This window comes from Ceratosolen solmsi, unplaced genomic scaffold, assembly GCF_000503995.2.
Source record: "Ceratosolen solmsi marchali unplaced genomic scaffold, CerSol_1.0 scaffold57, whole genome shotgun sequence".
In the NCBI taxonomy this organism is placed as follows: Eukaryota; Metazoa; Arthropoda; class Insecta; order Hymenoptera; family Agaonidae; genus Ceratosolen; species Ceratosolen solmsi.
In genome coordinates, this window is record NW_011948427.1 from 5,357,295 (window position 1) to 5,382,702 (window position 25,408).

The 25,408-nt window shown below is 28.4% G+C and overlaps 1 protein-coding gene across 1 annotated transcript in view; it reads left to right on the top strand.

The window, feature by feature from the left end:
- Nucleotides 1–6: 6 nt before the first annotated feature.
- The window catches only part of E23 (ABC transporter G family member E23), a 172,790-nt gene continuing 147,388 nt past the window's right edge, over nt 7–25,408 (top strand). Inside the window, exon 1 of the mRNA XM_011501208.1 lies at nt 7–191. Within this exon, the coding sequence (XP_011499510.1) occupies nt 79–191 (113 nt within the window). The 5' untranslated portion in view covers nt 7–78. The remainder of the gene's footprint in view (nt 192–25,408) is intronic.

Below are 25,408 nucleotides of genomic sequence, written 5' to 3' on the forward strand. Positions count from 1 at the left end.
GAGTGAGAGAGAGAGAGAGAGAGAGAGAGAGACGGGTGTGTCGCTTGGGAGCGGCCAAGTCAGCTACGCGTTGTGGACATGATTATTTCAAAGGATCTGTTCCTCCTCGGCGACCAAGACTACCTGCGCCTTCCCAGTAACGAGAAGCGCCAGCAGCGGGCAATGGGACGGCCGATCATCAATGCTCCCAGGTAAGCTTCTACTAATCTCTTCCATAAATTGCAAGGACGTTGGTCCACAGCCAAGTGAGCCAGGCAATCTGAAATTCGAATTGTAAACTATAACAAGACGTGGGGCTCGCGCTATAAGATTAGATACGGGCTACGCTATCGCTTTCAATGGACTTTTCACTTTTGTGTCAAAGCCATATCTGCGGCCTGTCTGATTTTCAAGTTCAATTGTCAAGTGCTTCGAGCCCAATGCGGTTATCTTTCTTGAGTATTTGTATTTTTAACGAACATGTATGAGAATGCGAAAACTGATGGATATAAGATATGATTTTATTAATAACATACTCAGCTCAAAATTTCCTTCTTCTTTTACAGAATTTCTTCCCCTTTTTCACTTTAATTCACAAGCTTATTAAATATGAAATTATTGTACCAATTCATAAAACTTTTGATTGCAATGTAGTAAAGCATTTGTTAATATGGATTTCCTATGTTAATGTGAATGTATTATATAATAAATATTTCCAAACTATAAATCTATTGCACTTTCTTTGATTGTATAATTATTTGTTTTTATAAGTATCCATATAAAATTCAATGAATTTGGTAATTGTTCGATTTGGGTGAAGCAGAACACTTAGAAAAACAATATTTTTGTAATTAATTTTACATTACACTTCAGACAATTTATAGATTCTTTTAACTTAAATCTTATCCGAATGATATAATTATAAATAAAATATTAACTACCTTAAAGAACAAACATTTCAACAATCATGTAGTTGGCAATTGGATTACAACTATACGATATTGGAAAATTAGTTATATAAATAAACAGAAAAAAAGAAAGAGATAGAGAAACACACGTTTAAATAAACTGTAAAACTTTTATATAATATCTGAAGCTAAAATTATTTCAATGTTCTAGATATTCTTATTCATCATATTTTACAACAAGAAATTTTAAATATTTCGATATAACTCAATTATATATACCTTTTTATTGCAAAAGTATTCCCTGTTATATTTATATTGCAATGATAACTGACATTGTTATTTTTCAACTATTAGAGAAAGTTATATTTTCAAATTAATTACAGCAGAATATTATTTTAGAAAAATGCTTCGTCCAAGTAAGTTCAAGTTTCTAAATAAATATACTTTATTAGAAATTCAATTTTGGTAACAATATCTAATTGTAATCGAGTAATTTAGATATTCAATAAAGAATAATAAATGTCATTGGTTCAAAAAATTGTGCTATTAATAAATAAATTAATAATATTTCATCAATAATCGTTGTTTTATGGAAGAATTAATATTTATCTATAATATTAAAAAAATCATATTAAATGTTATGCAATTTAATTTTTTATATTGCTAAGTCTATGATATTGTTTAGATATCCGTTATAATACTGAAAGATATTTTGTTCCTATGATAATATTAAAATATTGCATTATTCGAGGAGTTATTGTTCTCATCAATTTCCGTAAATTTATTACAGAAACTTAATTTATTGAAATAAAACAATAATAAAACTTTTATGGAAATTGTAAATATTTCTTTTGAAGTATTAAATCAACTACATATTTCAAATTCATGATTAACTAATAGAATTAAGAAATAAAAAGCAAAGAAAAAAATGACATTTTTTCTGTTAAAATTATTAATTTTTGTAATATAAGTAAATATGATATTATTAAATAAACAATCACAGAGTTTAAAAAATAAATTTAGTCTATAAATTAATCTATTAATAATATAATTTTTAATAGCTGTTTTACTTATTGTAAATAAGAACTAGAGAGAATACTAGCATAATGAAATATTATCATGATAAAAATATTGATATGGAAGTTATTCAAATAATTTTAAATGCAAAATAAATTGCTAAATGAATTGAAATTTATAAATGTATATGGCTTTTATATGCTATACACGGACATTTGTAAATATATATATATATATATATATATATATATATATATATATAATATTTTAAATACATTTATAGCAGATAGATGTTTTATATACGGTGAGGTAAAGAATAAAAATAGAAGGTAGAATAAGAGTAGAGGCTGTTCCAGTACTCTTTTAAACTCAGTTATGTAAGTCTAATAGAAACTAAATTATAACTGAGCTGTTAGAGTACCTTTGTAAATCTAACAAGGGTCAGCTTTAATGGATTTTATTGAGCTCAGGGTTAATAGAGTACTTTTGTAGATTTTACAATAGAGTTTCAATTACTTATATACAGCATATTTTTCTGAATTTAAATGATTACAAGCAAATTTTTTTTTTTATAAAGTTAAATTAATTTTCATATATTTTTTAAAATTTTCAAATCACTAGATTGTTCATGTACAATGGAATGCTACGTGACCAGTGCTTGTTAATTTTATAATTATTATAATATCATTTATTTATGTTAATGATATAAACATTAATTAAGAATATAATTTTCACGTTATGAGATATTGGACGTAAACATGCAATGATAACAATTGAGAATAAGTGCTTGAACATGTTATTCAATAGGCGACTTGAAGAATCTATACGAGAAATTTTCATATTATTTATATTATACGAAATCTAAAGCATAAAAATTATATTATCATTAAAATGAAGTATAAGCATACAATTTCACTAGAAAAAAAGAGGAATGTATATTAGGTGTAATAGGCCAATAGTGATATTTGACAATTATTATTACATAAATCCCATCAATTCCTTATATTCCCTATTGTACAATAAAACATGAATGAAAAATTTGTCTTCGTTTCAATTAGAAAAAAAAAATGTTTATCATATATATATATATATATATATATATATATAGGGGTTTCACCTAAAAATATTTAATAATTTCTGAAGCAGTGCTAAAGTGAATCGTTATCACAATTTTCGATGATTTTGCGATAAATATTTTTTTGTTCTATACTGCGCAAAAAATTTTACTTAATAATGAAGCTAGCGACAAAATATTTATACAAACAAAGTAGATAACGATTAAATTGCTATATCTTTCATGTACTTAAGTTTGATTTTTTAAAATTGAATAATCGATCAGAGAGTAAAAAATAATGTGAAATGTAAAATAAGTTTCTACCTATCTACACTAAATATAAATGCTATAAAAAATATTTGCTTGACTTTAATGAATTCGCACAGCAAGTACTTACGCGTAAAATAGAAAAGAGTAAGATACCGGTTAGGCATAATTTAATAGAACATGTACGCATGCGTGCATGTAAATTTACGAACTTTATAACAGCCTCATTCCGGCACAATATTTTTATGTATAATCCTCTTGTGTACTTGTTTGTAGCATCATTGTCCTGTTCGTGCAATGCTTGGCCAATAAAAGCCAAAAGAAAAAAGTTAAATAAAACAAGAACATAATATAAAGTAAAATAAAATAACAATCGACACCGCGATAGAGTCTCGACTACTGATCTTTCGAAAGTCGCGAAGATAAAGTGTGCGCGCGAGCGAGTGCATCCCGTCGTAAAATTTATCGGATGACAGTAGAGACAAAGAGAAGAAGAGCCTGTCGTCCAAGGCGGCGCACGGCGAATAAATGTATGAGTGCGCTTGCATCCATACGTATGTACGCGTGATAGCATTAGCAATAACAATCGTTATTTCTCCATTCTTTTCTTGTCTTTCCTTGTGTCGTTACTGCGCTCGCGACTCTCTTCCTTTTCAATAACCTTTATACGCACGAACGACTCGCCGCGCCTGTTTGTCTCTGTCTTTTTCTCTCGATCCTGCTCTTATTATTTTTCACTTCTTTCTTGTTGATTTTTCATTGTTTTGACAAACTTTGGTTACGTAAAAATCCTAAGTCTTTTGTTGGGATTGGAAAGGCAAATTCATACGTTGCCGATATTTGCCACGGCTATGCATGGATAAAGAAACATTTTTCTTTCAACAATGAAATTTGCTTTGGAAATGCGTATGAATAGCTGTCACGACGCTTCGTGCTTGATTGTTTTATAATTTTAGTAGGCAAGCGTCATCATAAAAGCTTGCCAGGAAAAAATGAGAAAAATATTTTAATTATGTAAATGGTAGCGACGGTAAGAAATATAGAACGGATTTCGAAAAGTGCAATATTTTGGCATTGGTTTCCAGCGTAATTTATTTCGGTATTGGAGCATAGCTAAGTGTGTTTGCTTTTAGAAAATTCGACATGAACCAATTTTAAAGTGATCGGCTAGATTTTTTTTTAATAACAATGTAAAAACAGTATTAATTATTGGTGCGGATGAAATAATGAATAATTTTCAACATCTTAATTTTATGTAGTTTTCGATATGATTGAGAAAACAAATATGCTTCCGTCATCAAAACCAGGAATAAGATGTATAACAAAAGAGCTGAAAATTTGCAAACAATTTGATAAACAAGGCATTCATCGTCTCAGTTAAACTGATTAACATTCGTGAAAACTAGTTTTATCGATTTTTCATAACTCATGATTGATCGAATATAGAAAGAAGGATCTGTAAATCCTTGAAGGAGAAATTTAATTATTATAAAGAGCTTGATGTTATAAAGAGGAAAACATTTACTTTCTGCGTCTGTCATTCTAAGCTACAATTTGAGATGATGTAGCTTCGACCCAAAGAAAAATAGGCTCAGATTGAGAAGAGTGTGGCGAATAGTGGTTGCAAGATAAACAGCAGCGTCCATTTTACTTGATGGTGATAGTGGTCGAAGCTTAAAGAGCGGAAAACCTGATCGTGCGCGCCTTATCCACTCCATCGCCTACTCGTTTTTTCCGCTGCGTGAACCTCCGAAGGACTTCTGATAATACTACATGCGCTGCACTCTTGAGTGCCTCTGTGCTTGATTTTTTCAAGATCGCATGAAGGTATCGTGGATTAAACATGGACTGTTTTTTCGAATTCGGCATTCAGCCAAGAGCAATAAGTTTAATTTCTTAACTATTTATCGAAGCTTTTTCATATTTAGCGTATTAAGAAAATACCAAATTTAAATTAAATAAAATAGTGTTATATTTAGATGATTCAATTTCGTATTCATAAAATATTAACCGCTGATGATTTTCAATATCAATTTGCAAGTTTTACAGTTGGTGATAGTTAACATCATTGTATGCTACTTAAAATAAACTAAAATTTACTTGAATTTTTGAAATAAATTCAATAACTGAAAAGTTTGTTTCCAAATCGTATGAATGTTTTGTAAATATCAATTCTCTTATAAGTTTTATTAAATAATAGAACATAATCTGCTTTTATATTATCAACATATGAAAATTGTATTGATATAAAGTTCTCTCGCACATATTCTCTCTTGATGATCTTTCAACAAAACAATTGGTATTGTGTTTTAAAAATATTGCATTATTCAATAAATACTAATGGATCATACTAATATCCATACATGAGAGTTAGTAAAACGGACGAGTATTTTATGTATTAAGCATTTAATATTTGCAATATACTATAACTTTGAATCTAATAAATAGGAATCTAATATAAAGAGTTTATATGTGCAGAAGGACTACCAACCAAATTTAAGTAAATTTTAATTCAAACAAAATAAATTATCCATAATGCCAGCTAAAAACTAATTAATATTTTGATAATAAACTTAGTATTAACTGTTTAAAGTTTGCAAATAATATTCTTATATATATTAATACAAAAGTTTATATATTTTACTACACATCAACATTCTGTTATAAATGAATTAGTATTTTCTAATATGTATTACTTTCAGTTTATCATGAATAAAAAATATGATAATTAATCAATATTTGATTATACAATACTATTTCTCCAAACATTACAATTAAAACTTAATATAATTCGATAAATAACTTTTTTCTTTAAAGTAAATAATTTCAAAACGATTTAAATTTTAAATATCAAGAAATATCTAGAAAGTGCATTATTGCATTTCGTTTTTTTATTTAATTCGCCCTAAATTATTTGAAAGTAAATAGTAAGAAAAGAATTTTATCATACAATTATCATGAAATTCAGGATGACCCTATGACCTCGACAAGTGCAATAAAAATTTCCTTGACATCGTGGTAAACGTTATTGTGATTTGTCATAAATCTTATCTAAAGTTGTATTAATTTTAATTTTGTCGATATGTTTATTTTTACCCTCTTTTCTAGGTTTCTGGAGGGTAAATCATATAATTTAAATGTGAAAATTTTACCATATTTAAAAATATATACGTTTATAGCGTTATATTGAACATTCTATTAATATTTAGTTTAAATGCAAGTAATAAATAACATATAAACATCACAATTTTCAAAAATTTAAGGAGCAGCTTAAAATAATTTAAAACGCTTTTTAACTGTATATTGACGAAACTGAATTCAAGTCTACTTAAAGTATAATAACTTATAAATATAAGTAGTCAGATTATTTATTATTATTATAAGTAAATATTTTTAATTCATAATATTTTTTATGTATTAATATATAGTTTTTAATTTCATATTTATTTAAAAGAATTAAATTAAAATTAATAAATGAATTCATTATATTTATATATATATATATATATATATATATATATATATATATATAGAGAGAGAGAGAGAGAGAGAGAATCTTTATAATAATTTATATGTAGGTAATTTAAAAGAAGAAAGAATTATTTTTGGATCTTTTATGTTTATATTTTCTATTTTAAGCTGAAGTATTCAAAAAGCTTAATAATAAAAATTGGTCCGTACATGCGGAATAATTTTTTGTATTAATTATACACGTTCTATACGTTCTGTTTAAATACGTATTGTGCTGTACAAAATATATTAGCAAGTACCCTTATTTCTTTAATACCTAATTTATGGACATTTAAATGGTGAGATTATTTTCTTTTAGCAAAAGAGATATATGGATTATTTAAAAGGAGAGATATTACAAGATGCAGAGAGATATATACAAATAAATAGATAGAGAAGGAGAGGAAAAAGGAAGTGTGCCAGAGAGAGAGAGAGAGAGAGAGAGAGAGAGAGAAAGCGATAGATCGACCGACACTAGAGAATGAAATTGATTTTTTTGCTGATAAAGAAATGAAGTGTTATGTGATGATTTTAAGTTTACATTTTTTCTATTGCTTTTTCAGAATATATATAGGAAATTATGATTACAACATACAAAATTTTTCGACTAGCCATAATGAATAAACGACTCAATAAAATGACATTTATAGCCACACTATGTCGATTACTTTAAATGCTTTGCTTTCATTCTTACTTTTCCTATCTCTTTCGTCTTGGTTTGTTTTGGTGCTGCACTTTATTCCCTTTCTGCCTTGTTTATATATTTCCATGTATAAGTATACACATACATAATAGCACGCCAATCAAATACTGACAGTTAATTAAATTTATTACCGTGTTGAAAATAAAACTATATACCTAAGTATAATTTTATTAATGAATGGTATATGGAATTATATGAGGAATTAAATTTTCACCAAACATTTTGTAAATATTTTCTCAATTTTATAAGTTATAGAAACACTTTTGTTTGGAAATGATAGAATTTAACATCAGTTTTTTTTTGAAGGAAAAGATTATCGGTTTCATCGTTTTAAACGAAGTAAAGTAAACATCAATGAATACGTGGTTCGTATACGTATGTGTATAAAATACATACAAATAAAATATTATATCGTATCTTTGTAATATTGATATTATAAATTTGATATTAATTATCAATTAATACGTCTTTTTTTTAAGAACTGAACATTAAACTAGTTTTTTTTCTATTAGATATTAATTAATTTTTGTCATTAAAATATCTAATTTATAATAGTTTGTGAATATTTCAATTTCTATTTTAAAAAGGTATAAAATAATTTTATATAACATATAAATTCATAATTAATAATATTAAGAGTCGTAATGGACTACACATATGATATTTAAATAACTTTATTTCGCTATTCGATATAAGATTAGTAATTTTACTTAAATAATTATATATGTATAAGATTTATCAATATTTCTTATCTGCTTACGTCGAAGATTACTTGACGAATTTTTCTGTTACGTATCTTTTGTTATAACTTTATGCCTGAATTTTTTAATATATTGAATACAAAGATAAATTTGAACTTCTGCAATTCATTATAATTTTTTAAATTTCATATAATAAACATTGTTTTTAATGTTGTTCGCGTAGAATTTAAGTGTCTGAATACTTCAACGCTAATTTTTATCTATCTGTTCTTAAATGGAGCTAAGATTATTTTGTTTGAATATCATTAAAAAAAAATCAAAGTCCTAAATATATAAACTTATAAATAATAAATTAATTTTTGATTTTTCGAGAAACTTGTTATTATTTAAATTAATTTAAATTTTATTTAATGCAGAAAGTCAGTAGATTAATTTGTATATGTATAAGCTAATATTATTTTTTTATTATACACGGAAGTAATGCACATTTTATTGTTACAGTAAGTTATGTTATTGCAAAAATTGAGGAAAATTTATAACTCTGGAAATAATAATAAGTGAATCCAATAGTTAAGATATATGGATTAAGAAAGATGATGTAAATATTTTCTTATATTTTCTGAATTATTAATATAAACTGTTTAAAATATGATATTTAAACAATATTTTTTGTACGGAGCATAGAACCAATTCGGATTCCACTAATAATCTAACAATTTCATGTCATAGAATACGTAAAATTGACGAAGAAACTGAATTCCCGTTTGCAAAACAATATTCGTTTTATCGAACACTATACTGGACAATCGCAAATTCTTTTCAGATTGTAAATACAAGATGATATAAGCAAAAAATATACATCAGGCCCGATATCCCCTTAAATGAAGGAATTATCGTCATTCTGAATGAGAAAACATAATCTTGTTTTTCCTCTGGCGAAATTAACGATCTATGTAGGATCGTGCGACCCGATAAGGAGCTTATGTATACTTATACTTTATCGAAGACTGGCTGGCGTAGTGCAGCACACAACTAAGCAATAACCTACAGAAAATCTTTGCCATTCGCGTGTATAAACGTAATGTTATTAATTGTGATGATCAGTTATTACAGTTGGAAAGAAATGTGAATTGATAAGTAATATGGGGTGAAGTAGTGCGAAATATTCACTATCTATGCTACAATATATTCATCAACTTACAGTTGAGAAAATCTATTATATATGAAATATTGTTTTTTTTCTTAGAGGAAGCTAATATTTAAAAATAACTAATGAAATAACTAATTTGCAGATGAAAATTTAAGTTGACAATAGTTAATTGTTGAAAAAAAGGGGAGTAAACATATATAACATTATCTGAAGCGATATAGTTTCCTGTATGATTTGATATATTTACTTGGCAGTTTAATCGAGTTCTCTCGCCTCCTATTAAATACTTTTCACATAATTAGCTAAAAGAAGTGAGAGATATAAGCAATCAGTTCGGTGGGCACAAATTAATTATATGCATTAGATTATACATTGTAATTGTACGTTGGCGCCAAGATTAATTAACATTCGATTGCAACCTGCGAAGTCGCTGTTAAGCGAGCTAATATTCCTCTGGATGCTATTCACGTGTGACTCGCAATAGATTCGGATCAGCCCATAAATGTCTTGAGCTTGTTGATTGAAGGTTTTATTACTGCCATTGACGCTTCTCAACTGCCGTCGAATTCAAACTGTGCTTTATCTTGACATTATGCGTGTACTCGCTCACTTTTTGTCAATTTACTTCGTATACACATCTTATTTATAGCTTTATGTCAAAAGCTTACCAATTTATTTGTTCATCTCATATACATTATTTTTTTTATATGCGATTGTTGATTTTTCGATTTCGAGCTTGCAAATCGATGTATTTCGACTATTGAAAGTCATTACATAACTACCATTTAAGGTCAAAGATTTTACTTTATTTAATCTTTAAAATTATCGTTATATATATGGGTCTGTGTGTATGCGTACGCGCGTATGCGCGCGTGCGTGTAGTTTTTAAATTACTGAAAATATTATGCTACTACTACTACTACTACTACTACTACTACTACTACTACTACTACTACTACACAACATTTTAACTATTTTTTAAAAGCCTAAAAGTAATTATGTAATTAGACTGGAATATATTAATCCATTTTATTGCATGTTGATCGTTATATTTCCATTTAGCAAAGTGAGAAATTATGAAAATGTTGAATTGCTTACCAAACGTTATAACACAAAAATTTTGGATTGCGATTTTTGTAAGATAAGAAGAACTCGTTTTTTCGTGTCAGTGTGTAATGCAAAGTCATGTGTATGCACAACGTCGATGACGTAAAAATACGCAAAAGATTACTGAGGCAAACCGTGTGGCATAGTGTGCCACAGACCTATCGAAAGCAAAAGTGACGAGAGTGACTCAACGGCGGTCGCAACGGAGAACAGAGAAGTTAATTGCAGCCGCGTTGACTTTCAGACTCGACGCAAACGCCAGCCAGAAAAAGAAACTCGAATTAAAAAAAAGAGCTAACTTATACGATGTTTTGGCTCGCTTCTTCTTTCCTTTTTTTTTACATATATAAGAGTTTAATATTCAATGGTCGATTATATTTATTCCTCATTTTATAAAGTTATTATTTTAATTTATATCTCTTGCAATTTCTATTGTTTAATTCAATTATTTTCTTTGCTAAACTATTAAAATTTCAATTAACTTTATTATTCTATATATGTTTAGTAAAAATACGAGTTTGGCCAGATTTAGAAAAAAAATCATGATATCGATAACTATTTAAACGTAAAATGAATAGTCTGAAATCATATTTACATTCGTATTGATGAATAATCATAGTATAAACTCATATTTACATTCATATGAATGAATAATCATTATTTATTTATGCTACTTTGAAAATTACATGAATAGTATTTATTATTTGGTTATAAATATTCGTAAGGTATAAATGGAAGAATAAAACTGATTAAAGTTTCTTGAAATAACTTCAAAGTAATATGTAACTTATTGAGAAAAATCCAAAAGTATAAATGGATTTTTCAAAATATTACTTTGAAACACCTTATACAAAAGAAAAAATATCGTTTTTTCTACTTGATGAATACAAGCAGGATTTCTATTGAGATGAAAATATTGCTTTCTCAGCCTGTAAAAAAAAAAAAAAAACAAAAAAAAAATAATAAAAACAGAAACTGAAATGTTAACAGCTCGGATAAAAATAACTTGGTTTGGGATATGTTTATTTCAGTCTTTCTATATATTGAAAGTCATCAATGCTTTCAATGTAATTGGAGTAATGGTAGATTTATAAATTTTAAATAAAATATCATTATGCAGAAAAGTTTGAGATAATATGTGAAGACGAAGAAAGTAATGACATAAGTTATTATAAATTTGATTTCTATATTATAAGCAATGCACACTGAGCATTTGTCGGAGATTAATGAAGGCGTAAAGGGTCTAAATACGAATACACTTTCATTCAAAAGCAAAACTTAAAAATGTCAGCTGAAGCGATTATATATTGATCGAGTAGTCCTCACTTAGTTAGGGCCGGACGACGAAAAAGAGCCGCCGGGGCTCTCGATTCTTGGAAGCTCCTGCAGTTAGAAGACCGCGAAATTCCGCTGCTAGCGGATCGCCGTTTAAGAAGGGGCAGCCACTTGGCTCGTCGGCATCCTCTTGTCGCTCTCGCGAGTTCCGAGAATATAGACATCGAACATAGCCTCTGCCCACGCCAAGTAGGCGCGAACCCCCCGGTCCAACCCACCGGGAGCTTTGACGAGGGAATTAGCGCGTACCTGCCGCGCGCACCTCGTAAACTCACATTTTCGTGTGAGACATTTAGGCAATGCCGAGGACAAGGTCGCGACCCGCTTCTGTAATCATGACCAGAATATGGGTACTTTTATCAAGGGGCATTTTTTTCTAATGCGTCGTTTATCGATAGAATGAGGAAGTAGATTGACATAATCGAAATTGAGCCATTCGATGCCTTTGTCGTCTCTTGATTAAACACGCACTTGGAAAGCGTATACTCTGCTATTGGATTTGCTTCTTTTTGTTTTTAAACGAGGTGTGCGAAAATGACACATTTCATATATCAATTTTTAATCTTTCGCTTATATCACGAATTCATTATGTTTTGCCATTTATTTTTAAGTGCAATACACGTTTTGGGCTACCGATTTTCTAATACATCGAATATATTATATTCAAGACGTATATGTTTTCACGTTATGTGCTAGTCTCAGCGTACAAAGGCACTATTCTGTTTAGTGATAAGAAATAGTGTCACCGTCTTTAATAGCAAAGTTATTTAATTACATTTGATTAATTTTCGATGACTAAGTTAACTCGGATCAAATATATCTTCTAAATTTTTTTTTGCACGAACATCGCTCATGACACTTTATAAGGAATACTGTATTTGTACAATATATGACAATTTATGGGCGCAGACATTATTTATTGTTTGAAAACTGTCCTTTTCTCTCTCCATGTTTAAACATAATACAATCATATTTTAGGTTATAGTTAATATTTTGCAGTAAATATATTTTGTCTGGATGTTATGGTTGTATATAGGTATGCGTATGTATATTTTACAATCAAAATATAAATACTAAAACGTAAATTTCAACCATCACAGGCAAGCATGGGTTACATAAAGATATTAAAAATGACTTTGAGTATTAAAATATTTAAGTCAGCATTCGTAATGTTATGTGATGATAATTTGTAACGGCTCATCCGCCTGTCTATTATTTTTTCTACATCCAAAAATAGCATGCAAAATCTTGAAAGTCTCGTTTCATTATAATCGCCAATTGACATAATTTATGAGAGCTTGTGAATAAATGCTTTTTTGGGTCCTAAATTATTTGGTTTATTATTTGGTGTTATAGAAATGACTATTTTCCGAAGAGGATTCTAGACTGCGAACTACGTCTAAAACTCTGAATGATTAATGATAGTCCTGGAGTGTAAATTCTGCATAGACTAAAGAGTATTTACAAGGATAAGCTTTTAAAACCATGATCGATCAGTCTGGATTCTTTTGAAATTCTATATATGAAGCTTTTTAAAGAATTTGTTGCATGCATAACGTATGATTCAAAATTAATAAAAAGCTTGAATTGCAAATTAAACTTCAGATGTCTAAATAAATGAGCTCGCTATTAAACATAATTTTTTAATGAATAGACAATGAAAAAGAAAAGATTGGTAACAAAATAAACAAACTGTCTTCAAATATGCATAATATACAAAGTATTTTACCCCCAAAATTGTTAACAGTAGCATTTATAAATTATGCCTATTGGCTTATAGACAGATTATTTAATTTAACTAATTTCTGTGGAATGATTTAAGTAATTAAACACTTTACTTCTTACAATTGTATACAACCTTGTAAAATGCAAGCTTCTCTTACTTAAAACATGTTGGATTATAATATTGAAAGGAATTCCTCAAAAAATTATATTAAAATTTCATTGTTCGTTACTAACCACTAATAGTATCCGTCATACTGTATATTTTCTCATAAAATGAACGACAAAAATAATATCCTATAATATTTAATATACATATATTTTTGTTCGAAATGAAGAAAACATTGTTTGATGTTATAAAATAAACCCTCCTTTCAATGCTTTAAAGATTCAAATCTTAACTCGTATCTTGCTGAAGCACAATGAGAAATATGCAATCCACAATGGTAGCTATGTAAGAAAGTAGAAAAATTCAACCGAACAAAACCACGACGCGCACAAGTACGCATATCCCATATTTCTTAAGAGATACAAATTTAAAAAAACAATTTAATGTTCTTCGGTAAAAATTAATTAATGATATCGTACGAGTAAGTTAATAATTATTTAAATTCTTATTCGATATGTGAAAAATTTTGCACCTAACATAATCGTCAAATATGAATAGAAGCATAGCTATTACTTTACCTTTTTAATATTTCTATCAAGTTATTCTATTATCATTGATTGTTGTTCCATTAAAGAGTTTGATTTTATTTTCCATTTTACGGCCTATGTAAATAATTGTGCAAAGCTTACTAAGGCACTGCTATCATTTTCGTACAATCTATTGTATATATTTATATATAAGTGACCAGTTAATTAAAAAAAATCTTCTTATCGTTACAATTCACGTAATAAACCGCAGTCTATGGCAAGGCATGTCAAAAAGTTTAACTTGTAACAATTTCTAGCACTTTTAGGGCTCAAATTTTGAGATAGGAACAATGCACCTGGCGATTCTCGATAAAAGCTGGAAAGGAATTGTCAGAAACGGTGAACGTGCTTATTCATCAAGTTGTATCGGCTAGGAAAGATGCACTCGAATTAGTAGTCATGGAGAAGGTGCTTTCACCAAGAGTGCAGATTCATAGAGGTAAAGGAGCGTCGAAAAAAAGTGTTCGTGTGGGTGGAATAGAGGTGAGAGGAGGGCAGGCAAACTGTCGGGAGCGTTAATATTTAGTCGAGCGGGAGACTCGGACAGACAGGGATGGAAGAGGAGAGTTGCTGTTGCTATTGCTGTCGCTGCCGTCGTCATCAGATGAGAAGAGCCTGTGAATACTTAATGGTAGGTAGGAGTACGTCGGGCTTGATGCAAGATGTTCCTCCGGGGATGTGGCGCGAGCGGAAAATGTTTATTTTCCTCTCTGTTCCTTTTGTTCATGAGGCCGCTACGGCACTTAATAAATGTCTTTCGCTTTGCGCATGAGCGCTCCATCGATCAGTAATGGGACACAGACAAGCACAGTCGAGGCGATGTACGCCAGTACTATGGACAACGTACTTTCAGATATGTACTTGCGTAGCTAGTTATATGCGCGTACTGAAATGGAGATAAACGTTATAATTCCATGAAGAAACAAATGATAATAGTGACGGATGAAGAGATCGTATGAATGAAAGACAACCCTCTGTATAAAAGTCACGTAACGCACAATAACGCCATTGCTAAAGATTCATCAGCTAACGATTTTACTTCACTAAACGACTTTTAGAACAGATATTCCTCTCTAAAAATTTTAGTATGTGTTGTTATGTACACTCATATGAGCAAAGTAGAGATAAATATGAAAGCTCTGATAGCTACATATCCGAATTCTAAAAGAAATTACAAACATTCAGCAATAATACGTTTATGAAGTTTATTTTAATGAATCATTTATATCTACATTATTTCATAAGTATGTGTGTGCGCACGCCCATGTCTAAGGAATTTTTCTTCCTTTACTGAAAATCAATTTTATTTAATAGCATATAAAATTCAATGTATTATTGATTAATTTACTATGTGAAATTATTATTGAAGTTTTTCATATCAACGTAAGGTAACTATAAGAATTTTATTTGCTATGAAAAGTATAATAAAAAATAAAACTAACATTATAACTGAGTAAATTTGTATCAATAATATTTAATTCTAATAAAATGTATTTATAAAGAAATTAATCTTCGTAGTTATAATATTAGTTTTATTTTTATTATAAATTTCATGGTGAATAAAATTATTATTATATTAATATTATATATATATATATATATATATATTGACAATTTGCATGATTGTTACACTATAAATAAAAGCATATAAGGTATATAAATAATATTTTATTTTAAAAATAAATGTGATTTCTATTAAATTATCACATTTAAAATGTAAACTTTGAGTTACAAATACATAAAGCATTAAACAATTTAAATACTATTATGTATAACTTTTAATGAATAGTATCACTAGTACCATTATATTTTTCTATTTTTGTTGTTGTCATTTGACATATTTTAACTCAATTTGTGGTTCAGTTATCCTTCTTTCGTGCATTCACTGTTGACATACAAGTGAGATGGATTTTTCGTTTCCAGAAAAAGTCCTACGGCTCGTGCATTTAAAAAAGGCATTATGAAAGTGAAGAATGTATATAAGCTCCGAGAGGTGTGGGATAACTTTTGTTCGAGACTTGAAACAGTAAGAGGAGTAGAAAATAAAAAAAACGAGGCAATTTGTATTTTACAAGAGGATGGAACTATAAAAATATTAATCGGTGAATGTAAAGATAGGAATAAGGTAGCCAGTGATAGAGTATTTGATCCTTTTTTTAAGTCTTTTTGGTATATTACGTTTAGACAGTTTTTTTTTGGTGGTATTACGAATTCAAAATTTTTCGATAAGTATCACATTACCTATTAATAGGTTTTATATTCAATTTGTTATACAGTATTCAATAAATTATAATATTTATATCAACAAATTGAATCATTAAAAATGTCTTGATAATAACTAGCAGTAATTAATAAAATTAATTATATTATTAAGTTGTGTTATTCTGTTCGTATATATACATTGAAATGTCAAAGAAAATTTACAGTCTGAATGTTTTTAAAAGTAAAAAACTCACCTCGATTGATTTACGCTGGATTATTAATAAGCTCGAGGTCGATAGTATTGAATGTTTCTGTTCCTACATGGATATGAATATATACTTCAATAATATATGAAACTTTAATTTAATATTTTAACAGTAACCATGTTATATATAATATAATTCTTGAATCAAGGCACACGAATTAATGTCTCAAAATGTTTATTAAGTAATTTAATAAACTGATTAAATATTAATTTTCTATCACTTGAATTTCAATTTTAAATAAATTTTATTACTAATTAAATAATTTATTGTTTGAAATTTAATATTTTCTTTATGGAAGATTGAGTTAAAATATTTTTCAATCTGTGTCAATTTACACCGAATAAAATTATTTATTATTTCATATTTGTTTGATGTTTATGATAAAATATAGATATCTAAAATACCTTAAATTTAATAGATCCTTAAAATTTTAAATTTATATTTTGAAAAATATTCAGTTAACAAAATAAAGGAATATTATGCTTTTATTAAACATAATGTACTTAAAAGAAGAAAATTTCCTATACTATTTTAGTACACTTACATTTGAATCAGGTGAAATCTTAATTTATCAGTAATTCTTTTTAATTAAAGATAAATTATTCATCGATATTGTATTGAAGTACACTCTTTAACTAATTTTAAATATTATTATTTTTCTTAATCATTTTATTTACAATATTTTTAATTGATTTAATGTTATAAATTAGAAAACAATTATTCAGTTAATTATTTTAAATTTTAGGTTAAAATATGTGAATAGTTTTAAGAATATATGCAATTTACATAGCTTTGCTTTCGTTTTGCATATCGGCTTACCTTGAAAAAATTTTGACGAAACCCGGAAAAAGTTTACAAAAAGGAAAGTGCGAACGCTAAACAGCATGCTTTTGCCATTAAACTTTCCCTTGGTGTGTGTGTGTGTCTCGCTCTCTCTCTCTCTCTCTCTCTCTCTCTCTCTCTTTATTCATGACATTTAGTTGTTCTTATATTCAAAGGAAAATCGTAATTTTGCAAGCTCCAATACCGCTTCTCCCATCACGCCCGTCACGTTATGTCAACAGAGCATAGCACTCGTCGATCTTCGCATAACTGTTGACTCGTCGTTTTACGACGCGTTGACTTACCTAACATACGTGATGCCTCTGGGCTTTCTCGTATCTCATGATCAAACAAAATTTTCCTTGTTGTACAATACCGTTAACCCTTGGCTATCTTTTGGGATCCTTGACATTATTCTATTGGTTACTTTTAGTGATTAGAACCTTCAAAGGATTTCCGGAAGTTTTTGTTAAGGTATTCGTATAATTAAAGATATAATGATAAGTATAATAATGTATAGAAAGTCTTTTTACGATGACAATATTTTTAACATTTCCATCGTGATGCATGAGTAGTGTTGAAATGCATATTAAAAAAAGTCAATAACGATACATTTTTTTACAATGGGATAAAATAGTTTTATTTTCAATCAATCCATCCATCAATCCATCAGAATATTGTACACATTTGCGTCTTCAAACGAAGTTTTTAACACATTTAATTAAGGATAAAAAAATGTTTCTGACTAATGAAAAATGAGAATTTAAATTAGTAAGTTATTATTGATGTATCGATTAATTTAAATGAATAAGATAAGAGAGTTTGATAGTAAAATGAAAATTATAATATGCTATATACATTTGTAAATTGATCGATACTAGATTAGTATGATTTAATTAGTATAAGTAATCGACCATAGTTTTAGAGTATAAATTGTTAAATTCAAATATTTTTCTCATTTTTATTATAATCTTAGAAAATAGTATAATAAATTAGTTGCTACATAAAGTGAAGTTATATAAGTAATTTGATACTTTTATAAAGATTTTTAAAGAAACAATGAGTAATATCAATATTATTAAGTGAATAAGGCGATTAAAAGTCAATTTGGCTAAAAGAATGTTTGTCTCGAAAAATTTTTTAATACAACTTAAACTCTTGACTTCTCATAATTTCCTATTGTCATTGCAAAATAAACTTGCCCGGGACTATAAATTTTGTAACTAAGATTATTATCCAGTCTTGGAGTGCGTAATAAAAAATTAATGGTAACAATAAAACGAGATGAAGCTTGTCGGAGTCACTGACAAGTGCTCTATGGTAAAAACCAACTCGTTGATTGAGGCAACAGTGTGTGTACATCGGCATCAGGTAAATTGGATATTAGCCTATATTCGGCTATGTGAATATTTTATCAATATTAGTTGTAGCAGTAGCAGTGGTGGCGAAAGAGGTTAGAGAAAATTTGCCGCGCATAAACTCATTTGCGCGCGTGTCTCATTTTTTTCACGTGACCTTGGATGAGCGCGACGGAATGATCCTTATTGCCTGCAACCGTCGAAGAAATCTAAGTCGCGGTTACTTGGCCGAGTTTGTGCCACGAACCTGTCGCCTTCGTTTAAGTGCACGGTTGTCATTAGAATTGAAAATTTTCTACACGGCAGCGATCGCCATCAGTATAAGCCTGTTCACATCTACATCTACCATCGAGCAACAATCCTACGAGCAATTGAATTTTCTTGATAAGAATCATGCGGTTCTCTTGTATATACGCGTGGTCTTATTACTGTTATTAAAGTAAACGATTTTTGTCTGCCCATTATTTCTTTGTTGCAATCATATCATGTGAGAGTGCAATAAGATATGGAAAATTCATATTCAATTTCGTAAGTTTTGCTCATTTTAGGTACTTTGGAACGATGTGACTAAGACGAATTTATTTATAATTTTTTTTTAATTATTTGGTATATCGTGATATTATATATATTTAATAAAAAAATCGTAATTCTCTAAATTTTCAGTCTTATATAATAGTCAGAATTCAGAATATTAAGCGATTATTTATTTATTATTTTAAGATTAACTAAATCATAAATCATTATTTGTTCAATTATAAATTCTCTTTACATAATAATGAAATTATTTGCTTAGGGGATGAAGAATATTTTTGAGATTTTTGTAAAATAGTTCACAAACAGATGTAATATTTAAAAAAATTATATAAGTATTGAAATAAAATATTTAATGATTTTATTGTATGTCTAATGGAGTTTCGTTTAATAGGTGCACATGGACGGTAACAATTGATGTTTTAAATAATGATCAATTCGCATTCAGTTTCATCGACTTCTATTTTATCATTTATATGAGCAGCCTAATACATCATGTCATGCGAGACAACTTACATAAGCGCATAAACGATGCTAATAATTTTGCTGAATTTTTGAATTTCATATAAATTTCTTCAAGATTTCCATAATGATTATACTGGACATTATTAAATAATAATAATGAATTACATCCGAGTTCCTCATTTTATTATGCATTGATTTAATTACACTAAGCCAATTTATTTAAGCTCAATATAAAACTATTTTTTATGATTGAAATATCTATTTACTAAAGTTTAAATATCATATATTTTAGCATTTGAAAGTTAATAATAAAATTTTTAGAATTTAGAATTGATATATAACAATAGCAAGCCTCGTTTCATTCATGTAAATGATAAAGTACTGTTATCAGTAAATAATTTTTCATTAATTTGAGAAAAGAACCTTATTCTTAGTTATTATATATATATATATATATATATAATATTGTACTTAGAAGATGCACATTTTTTACATGTAATATTAATTAAAATATAAACAATATTCAGAATAAGTTTAGCTTATCAAACAAATCCAGTTCCGTTAAAGCACTTTTATATTTAAATAGAGGGGATGCTATAAGCTTGAATTGTTAGGTCTTAAAACTCTATAGATCAGTAAATTAATTTACTATTATTCACAACATTCAAAGTATCTACAAATAAAAATGTAGAAAAGTAAATATGAAATTATAAATAATGTAGTTCTCTATCTTAGTATCTATTAAAATCTTTGTATCATATCTCAATTTTCAGATACGTACCTTAGTTTAAAGCAATATTCAATATAAAATTTGAATATTATAATTTACAATTATATATTTTTTTATAAATTTAAAATATCGTAATAAGATTATGTATTTATACTGGAAGGATAGTTTTGTTTATTAAAGTAACAGAGAAAAAGAGGGATAAGGTAAAAAGTTCAGCTCATCATGTGTATGAATAGGGATCAACGTCATTTCGAAGTTAAACGATACGAATTATAAAGTAACTCGTACGTGCATATCATTGATATAAAAAAACCATGCATATTCATATATGTGTTCGTCAATGTATACATGCTATCAAAGTGAATATAAGTAGTTGCGACGACAATGATATTCGAAGCCTGTCGAAAGTCACTGGCAAGACACAACGAAATCACCAAGTTAAACCGCGTACCGTTAATCGCGCTAGATTCGACGCACCGCTGCCACTGCTAGCAAACCAAAAACGGCTCTTCTCTCTCTCTCTCTCTCTCTCTCTCTCTCTCTCTCTTTCTCTCTCTCTCTGGGTTAGATAAAGAGACTGGATAAGCGATAGCGTGTAAAGGCTTATACCGACCACGTGCCTATATATCGGTCCTCGGGTCTGCGTATATTTTTTATTGTGTGCGCGAGAGTATTGCCGCTAGTTGCCGGGTATATATCTCTCACTCTTTTACTGTTAGAAGTATCTGCGCCTTTTCAAAGGCGCGTAGGAAGTGCGCCTACGTACGTTTATACTATGTATATTGGAGATTCGACCGTTAGCTTCGCATTTTTGTTATTATTGAAAAATTATGAAATACTTGTGATAGTCCTGTTTACTTTATATAAAAATATTCGCAAGCAAATGAAAGATAACAAGTTATTGAACTCAACTGTAAAATTTATCAGAGTAATTTAACGCGTCTTACTTTAGCATAATATATTAGAATAAAGCTCTATAATACTTGATGATGTAAATCGATACAACTATTTTTTTTATTTAAAAAGAAAATACAGATATTAGACTTTGAATATTATATTCTGATATCTGGAAAAATATATCAAATGTCTTATTTGCTCCTTTTACGTTATATTGTAGTGAAAAACAATATTTTTAAATTTGGATACTTCTATAACAATAACAAAGATAAATATTAAAAGATTTGAAAAATTTTATATTAAATTTCAAAATCAACAAAAGATAATAGCAATATCTATTTTAGTATCTATAGAAAAAGTCTCTTTGAGAAAAAAAGGTATTTTAGTTGTTGAAGTGTAATTATTAAATTATAATTAAATTTTACATATTAAATATTTTAGCATGATATATTTTAATTTTATATATTAAGAAAATTTTCTGTAGTTGATACTAATATTACCATGTGAGAACTAGAACCCCTTCTGAAAAAATATTAAATTAAATACCACATCCACATATATGAACTGTACTACTCACTAAACCAAATATTTTCAATAAATTTTTAATACAACCATTAATGATATGTATCGATTGGTGTATTTTACAATTAACAATTACAAAGTTTAGTCAATAACAATTTTATGTTATATGATAAAGAAATTTCAGGACTATACAAGGTATGATTGAATTAAGGAAGAAATCAGAGTTTTTAATGATGTTTTATTTAAAATTCAATTGCATTTACAATTGAAATTTAGCAAAAATTTCTAAATGAAAGAATTTTTATATCGCAAATTTTCTTATTTATATTTTTGTTTCTTACTTGAATGTGTAATTGGAGATTCAAGAATAATTAAATATAATTTATAAGTCATAATTATTCATTATTCTTCGGGTATTAGTATTTTTAGAGAATATATATGTTGTATTACTGTATAAAATTGCAGAATATAGTTCCTTAAAAATAAAACAGTTATCAGAGTGATATTTCTATTTTTATCAAAGTAATAATGTTGCAGCAGTTGCAAGGCTAACTATAATTATTCCATCGTTCTACATGTAGAATGTACCAAAGCTAAACGTAGTTAAAATGTGATTTATGTTCTATTGAATTAAAATTTGTCGTCGATTGACCTATCCGACCTATACTAAAATATTATACTATTAAAATCACAATGATAATTAATAATAATTTTCATTAATTATATTATTAATTATTATTGACATTGTATATGTATAAATGGTGTGACTGAACAAGTTTTCAGTATTATTTATGCATAAAAATAACAATTATTAGTAAATTATACATTAAATAATTCTAGAATTAAAGTGATGAATTCATGAACGTAAATAACAATTATGATTTTTTAAATACTCATGTAATTCGTAAGTGCTAATGCAAAATATATTATCAATGGAATTTCTAGCTCATATATATTACATCGGCAACAACGCTGCAATTTGAAAGACAGAGAAGTTCGTGTTTTCAAGGACACTGAGAGACCAAGAAAACTTCATAACGATCAAACGAATCGAAATCCTGGATGATAGTAGCTTGCACCATTTGTTCAGAATAGATCCGGTTCTAAATTAAGGATTACTAAAATTTTACGACTAACTTATTCAATAATCGTGGATTTAATTGATGTGATTCGAGATGGAAGAATGTTAAATGGACGGAATTGCAAGAAGCTAAATAGAAATGCGGCTAACTCGGAATAAAATTTTTATTCACATGGTGTTTCTGTTCTTCTTTTCATGGTAGCGTGTGCTTACATATATGTATATAATGTACAATAAAGCGCAAGGTAAGATAATATAATATGAACAGCAAGGTGTAAACATCTTAAATGAGATAGCCGCTGTTTGTGGCAAGGCTACGGTCAGGGGGTAGTGGTATTCAGTCGATATGATATTTTAAAAATGACATTGCCACCGACAGATGAGATGTTATTTCTCTCTCTCTCTCTCTCTCTTTCTCTCTCTCTCTGTCATTCATTCTCTGTATGTCTTTCCCATTTCTTTCTCCTTCTTGCCGTTATATTTTTCGACATCTTCGTAATCGTCGTCGTTGTCGTCGTCGTCGTCGTCGTCGTTGTTGTCGTCGTCGTCGTCGTCGTCGTCGGCGTCGTCGTCGTCGTCGTCGTCGTCGGCGTCGTCGTCGTCGTCGTCGTCGTCGGCGTCGTAGCTGCTATTTACGTCGTTCCATCTTTCTTGAGGTAAAGATGTGCACCGTCCACCCGCACACTTCTTCCGATGCCCTTCGTCGATTTATTTATATATTTGGAAAATGCTAAGCCGCCAAGGGCTCTGAAACGACCGGCTTTTATGTCCCGACAACTGACCGAGAGACGCTCGATTAACTTTGTCTTTTTGCTGCGCTCTTCTTGTTCCGGTGGTACTGTGCTTTCGTCACTGTGGATCGTTACATTGGCTTATTTCTTCATGGTTATATATTTTTTTATTATCTTCCCGAATTATGTTTGTATTGTATTAAAATACTTAAGATTTACAAGAATGGAATGCTATATTTTCAGAATTCACGTATTACGGCTTTTTTTTACGAATTTACTCGAATCAGGTAAATATTAAAAACTATATAAATTTTAATAAAAACATACATACGCTTCATATTTGTATATCTGTAAATTAGAAACAAGGATAAAGTTTACCTGTCGTTTGTCACATATGAATATGCATATAAATGCTTTAATAAAGTAGAAAAATGATGATTATATATATTGTATATTCTATAGTAAAATTGAATAATTCTTTTAAATACACATTTAATATTACTATTCTAGTTTTATTAGAGGATAAATAGTTGTAGCTTAATAAATAATTATTAATGTAATAAAATTTAAAAATTACTTTAATCATTAATTAAAAATAGTTTTTTTAATTAAAATGAAATACCGTACAAATTTTTTACAATTAAAATTGTTTAATATATTGCAGATAATAAAATTATATGTTAAATGTACCTAATATATACTTGGAAATTGTTTAATCATCGCAGAAGATGTAATAATAAAGACTATTTTTATATATTATTTGCGATATCTAAATATACTACATATCTGTACTTTTTACATTGGCATTTATACATATTTATCAAACGTTTTACATTTTTTAACATAAAAAAATATTACTAGCATAATATTAATAATAAATATATTATCAATAGTAATTTATTCCAGTAGTTTGATTTTAAAATTAATTAAAGATTTTCAATAGATCTTTAAAATGAAGATCGTTGAAATTTCTTCATCTTTATTAAAATAATTTCATGCATACGTCGATAGTTTATCTCCGTTAGTTTTTATTTAATATTTCTTTTTTTTTTATTTTTAAAATACTTGCAAATTTTTCCACCACTTTATTAAAATTATACATAAAAATAAATAAAGAATTTGAAATTACAGCGTATACTTATCATATATATATATATATATATATATATATATATATATATGTATATACTTGTTAATTTCTCGTTTAAATTGCCAATCTTTGCTGTTATTATCTTAATTAGTATATGTGTTACCATTTTCCCAGAGAATTTTAATGACCTACGCATCTGGAAATTTGTGGCTTGGCGAAAAGAAAATACTATTACTAGTATAAGTGTGAAGTAATCGCATAATATAAGGAAACAGTAATCGAAGCCCTTGTCTAGCAGAGGAGTAGTGGAGCAAACACGAAGGACTCGGCTTCCAACAAGCTTGAATGGTGTGCAGAGAGTGTGGCGTGATAGCGTAGCTCTTGCTTCATCAAGAAACAAGTCCAGCTCGTGAGTATAATAAGACAGAGGACAGCGCCGAAGAAGAGGGACGAGAAAAATTGACGAGAACAGAAGGAGGGGTTAGGGGAAGGGGATGATGAGCGTGCGGAAGAATGATGGAATGAGAGATAGAGAGAGATAGAGAGATAGAGAGAGAGAGAGAG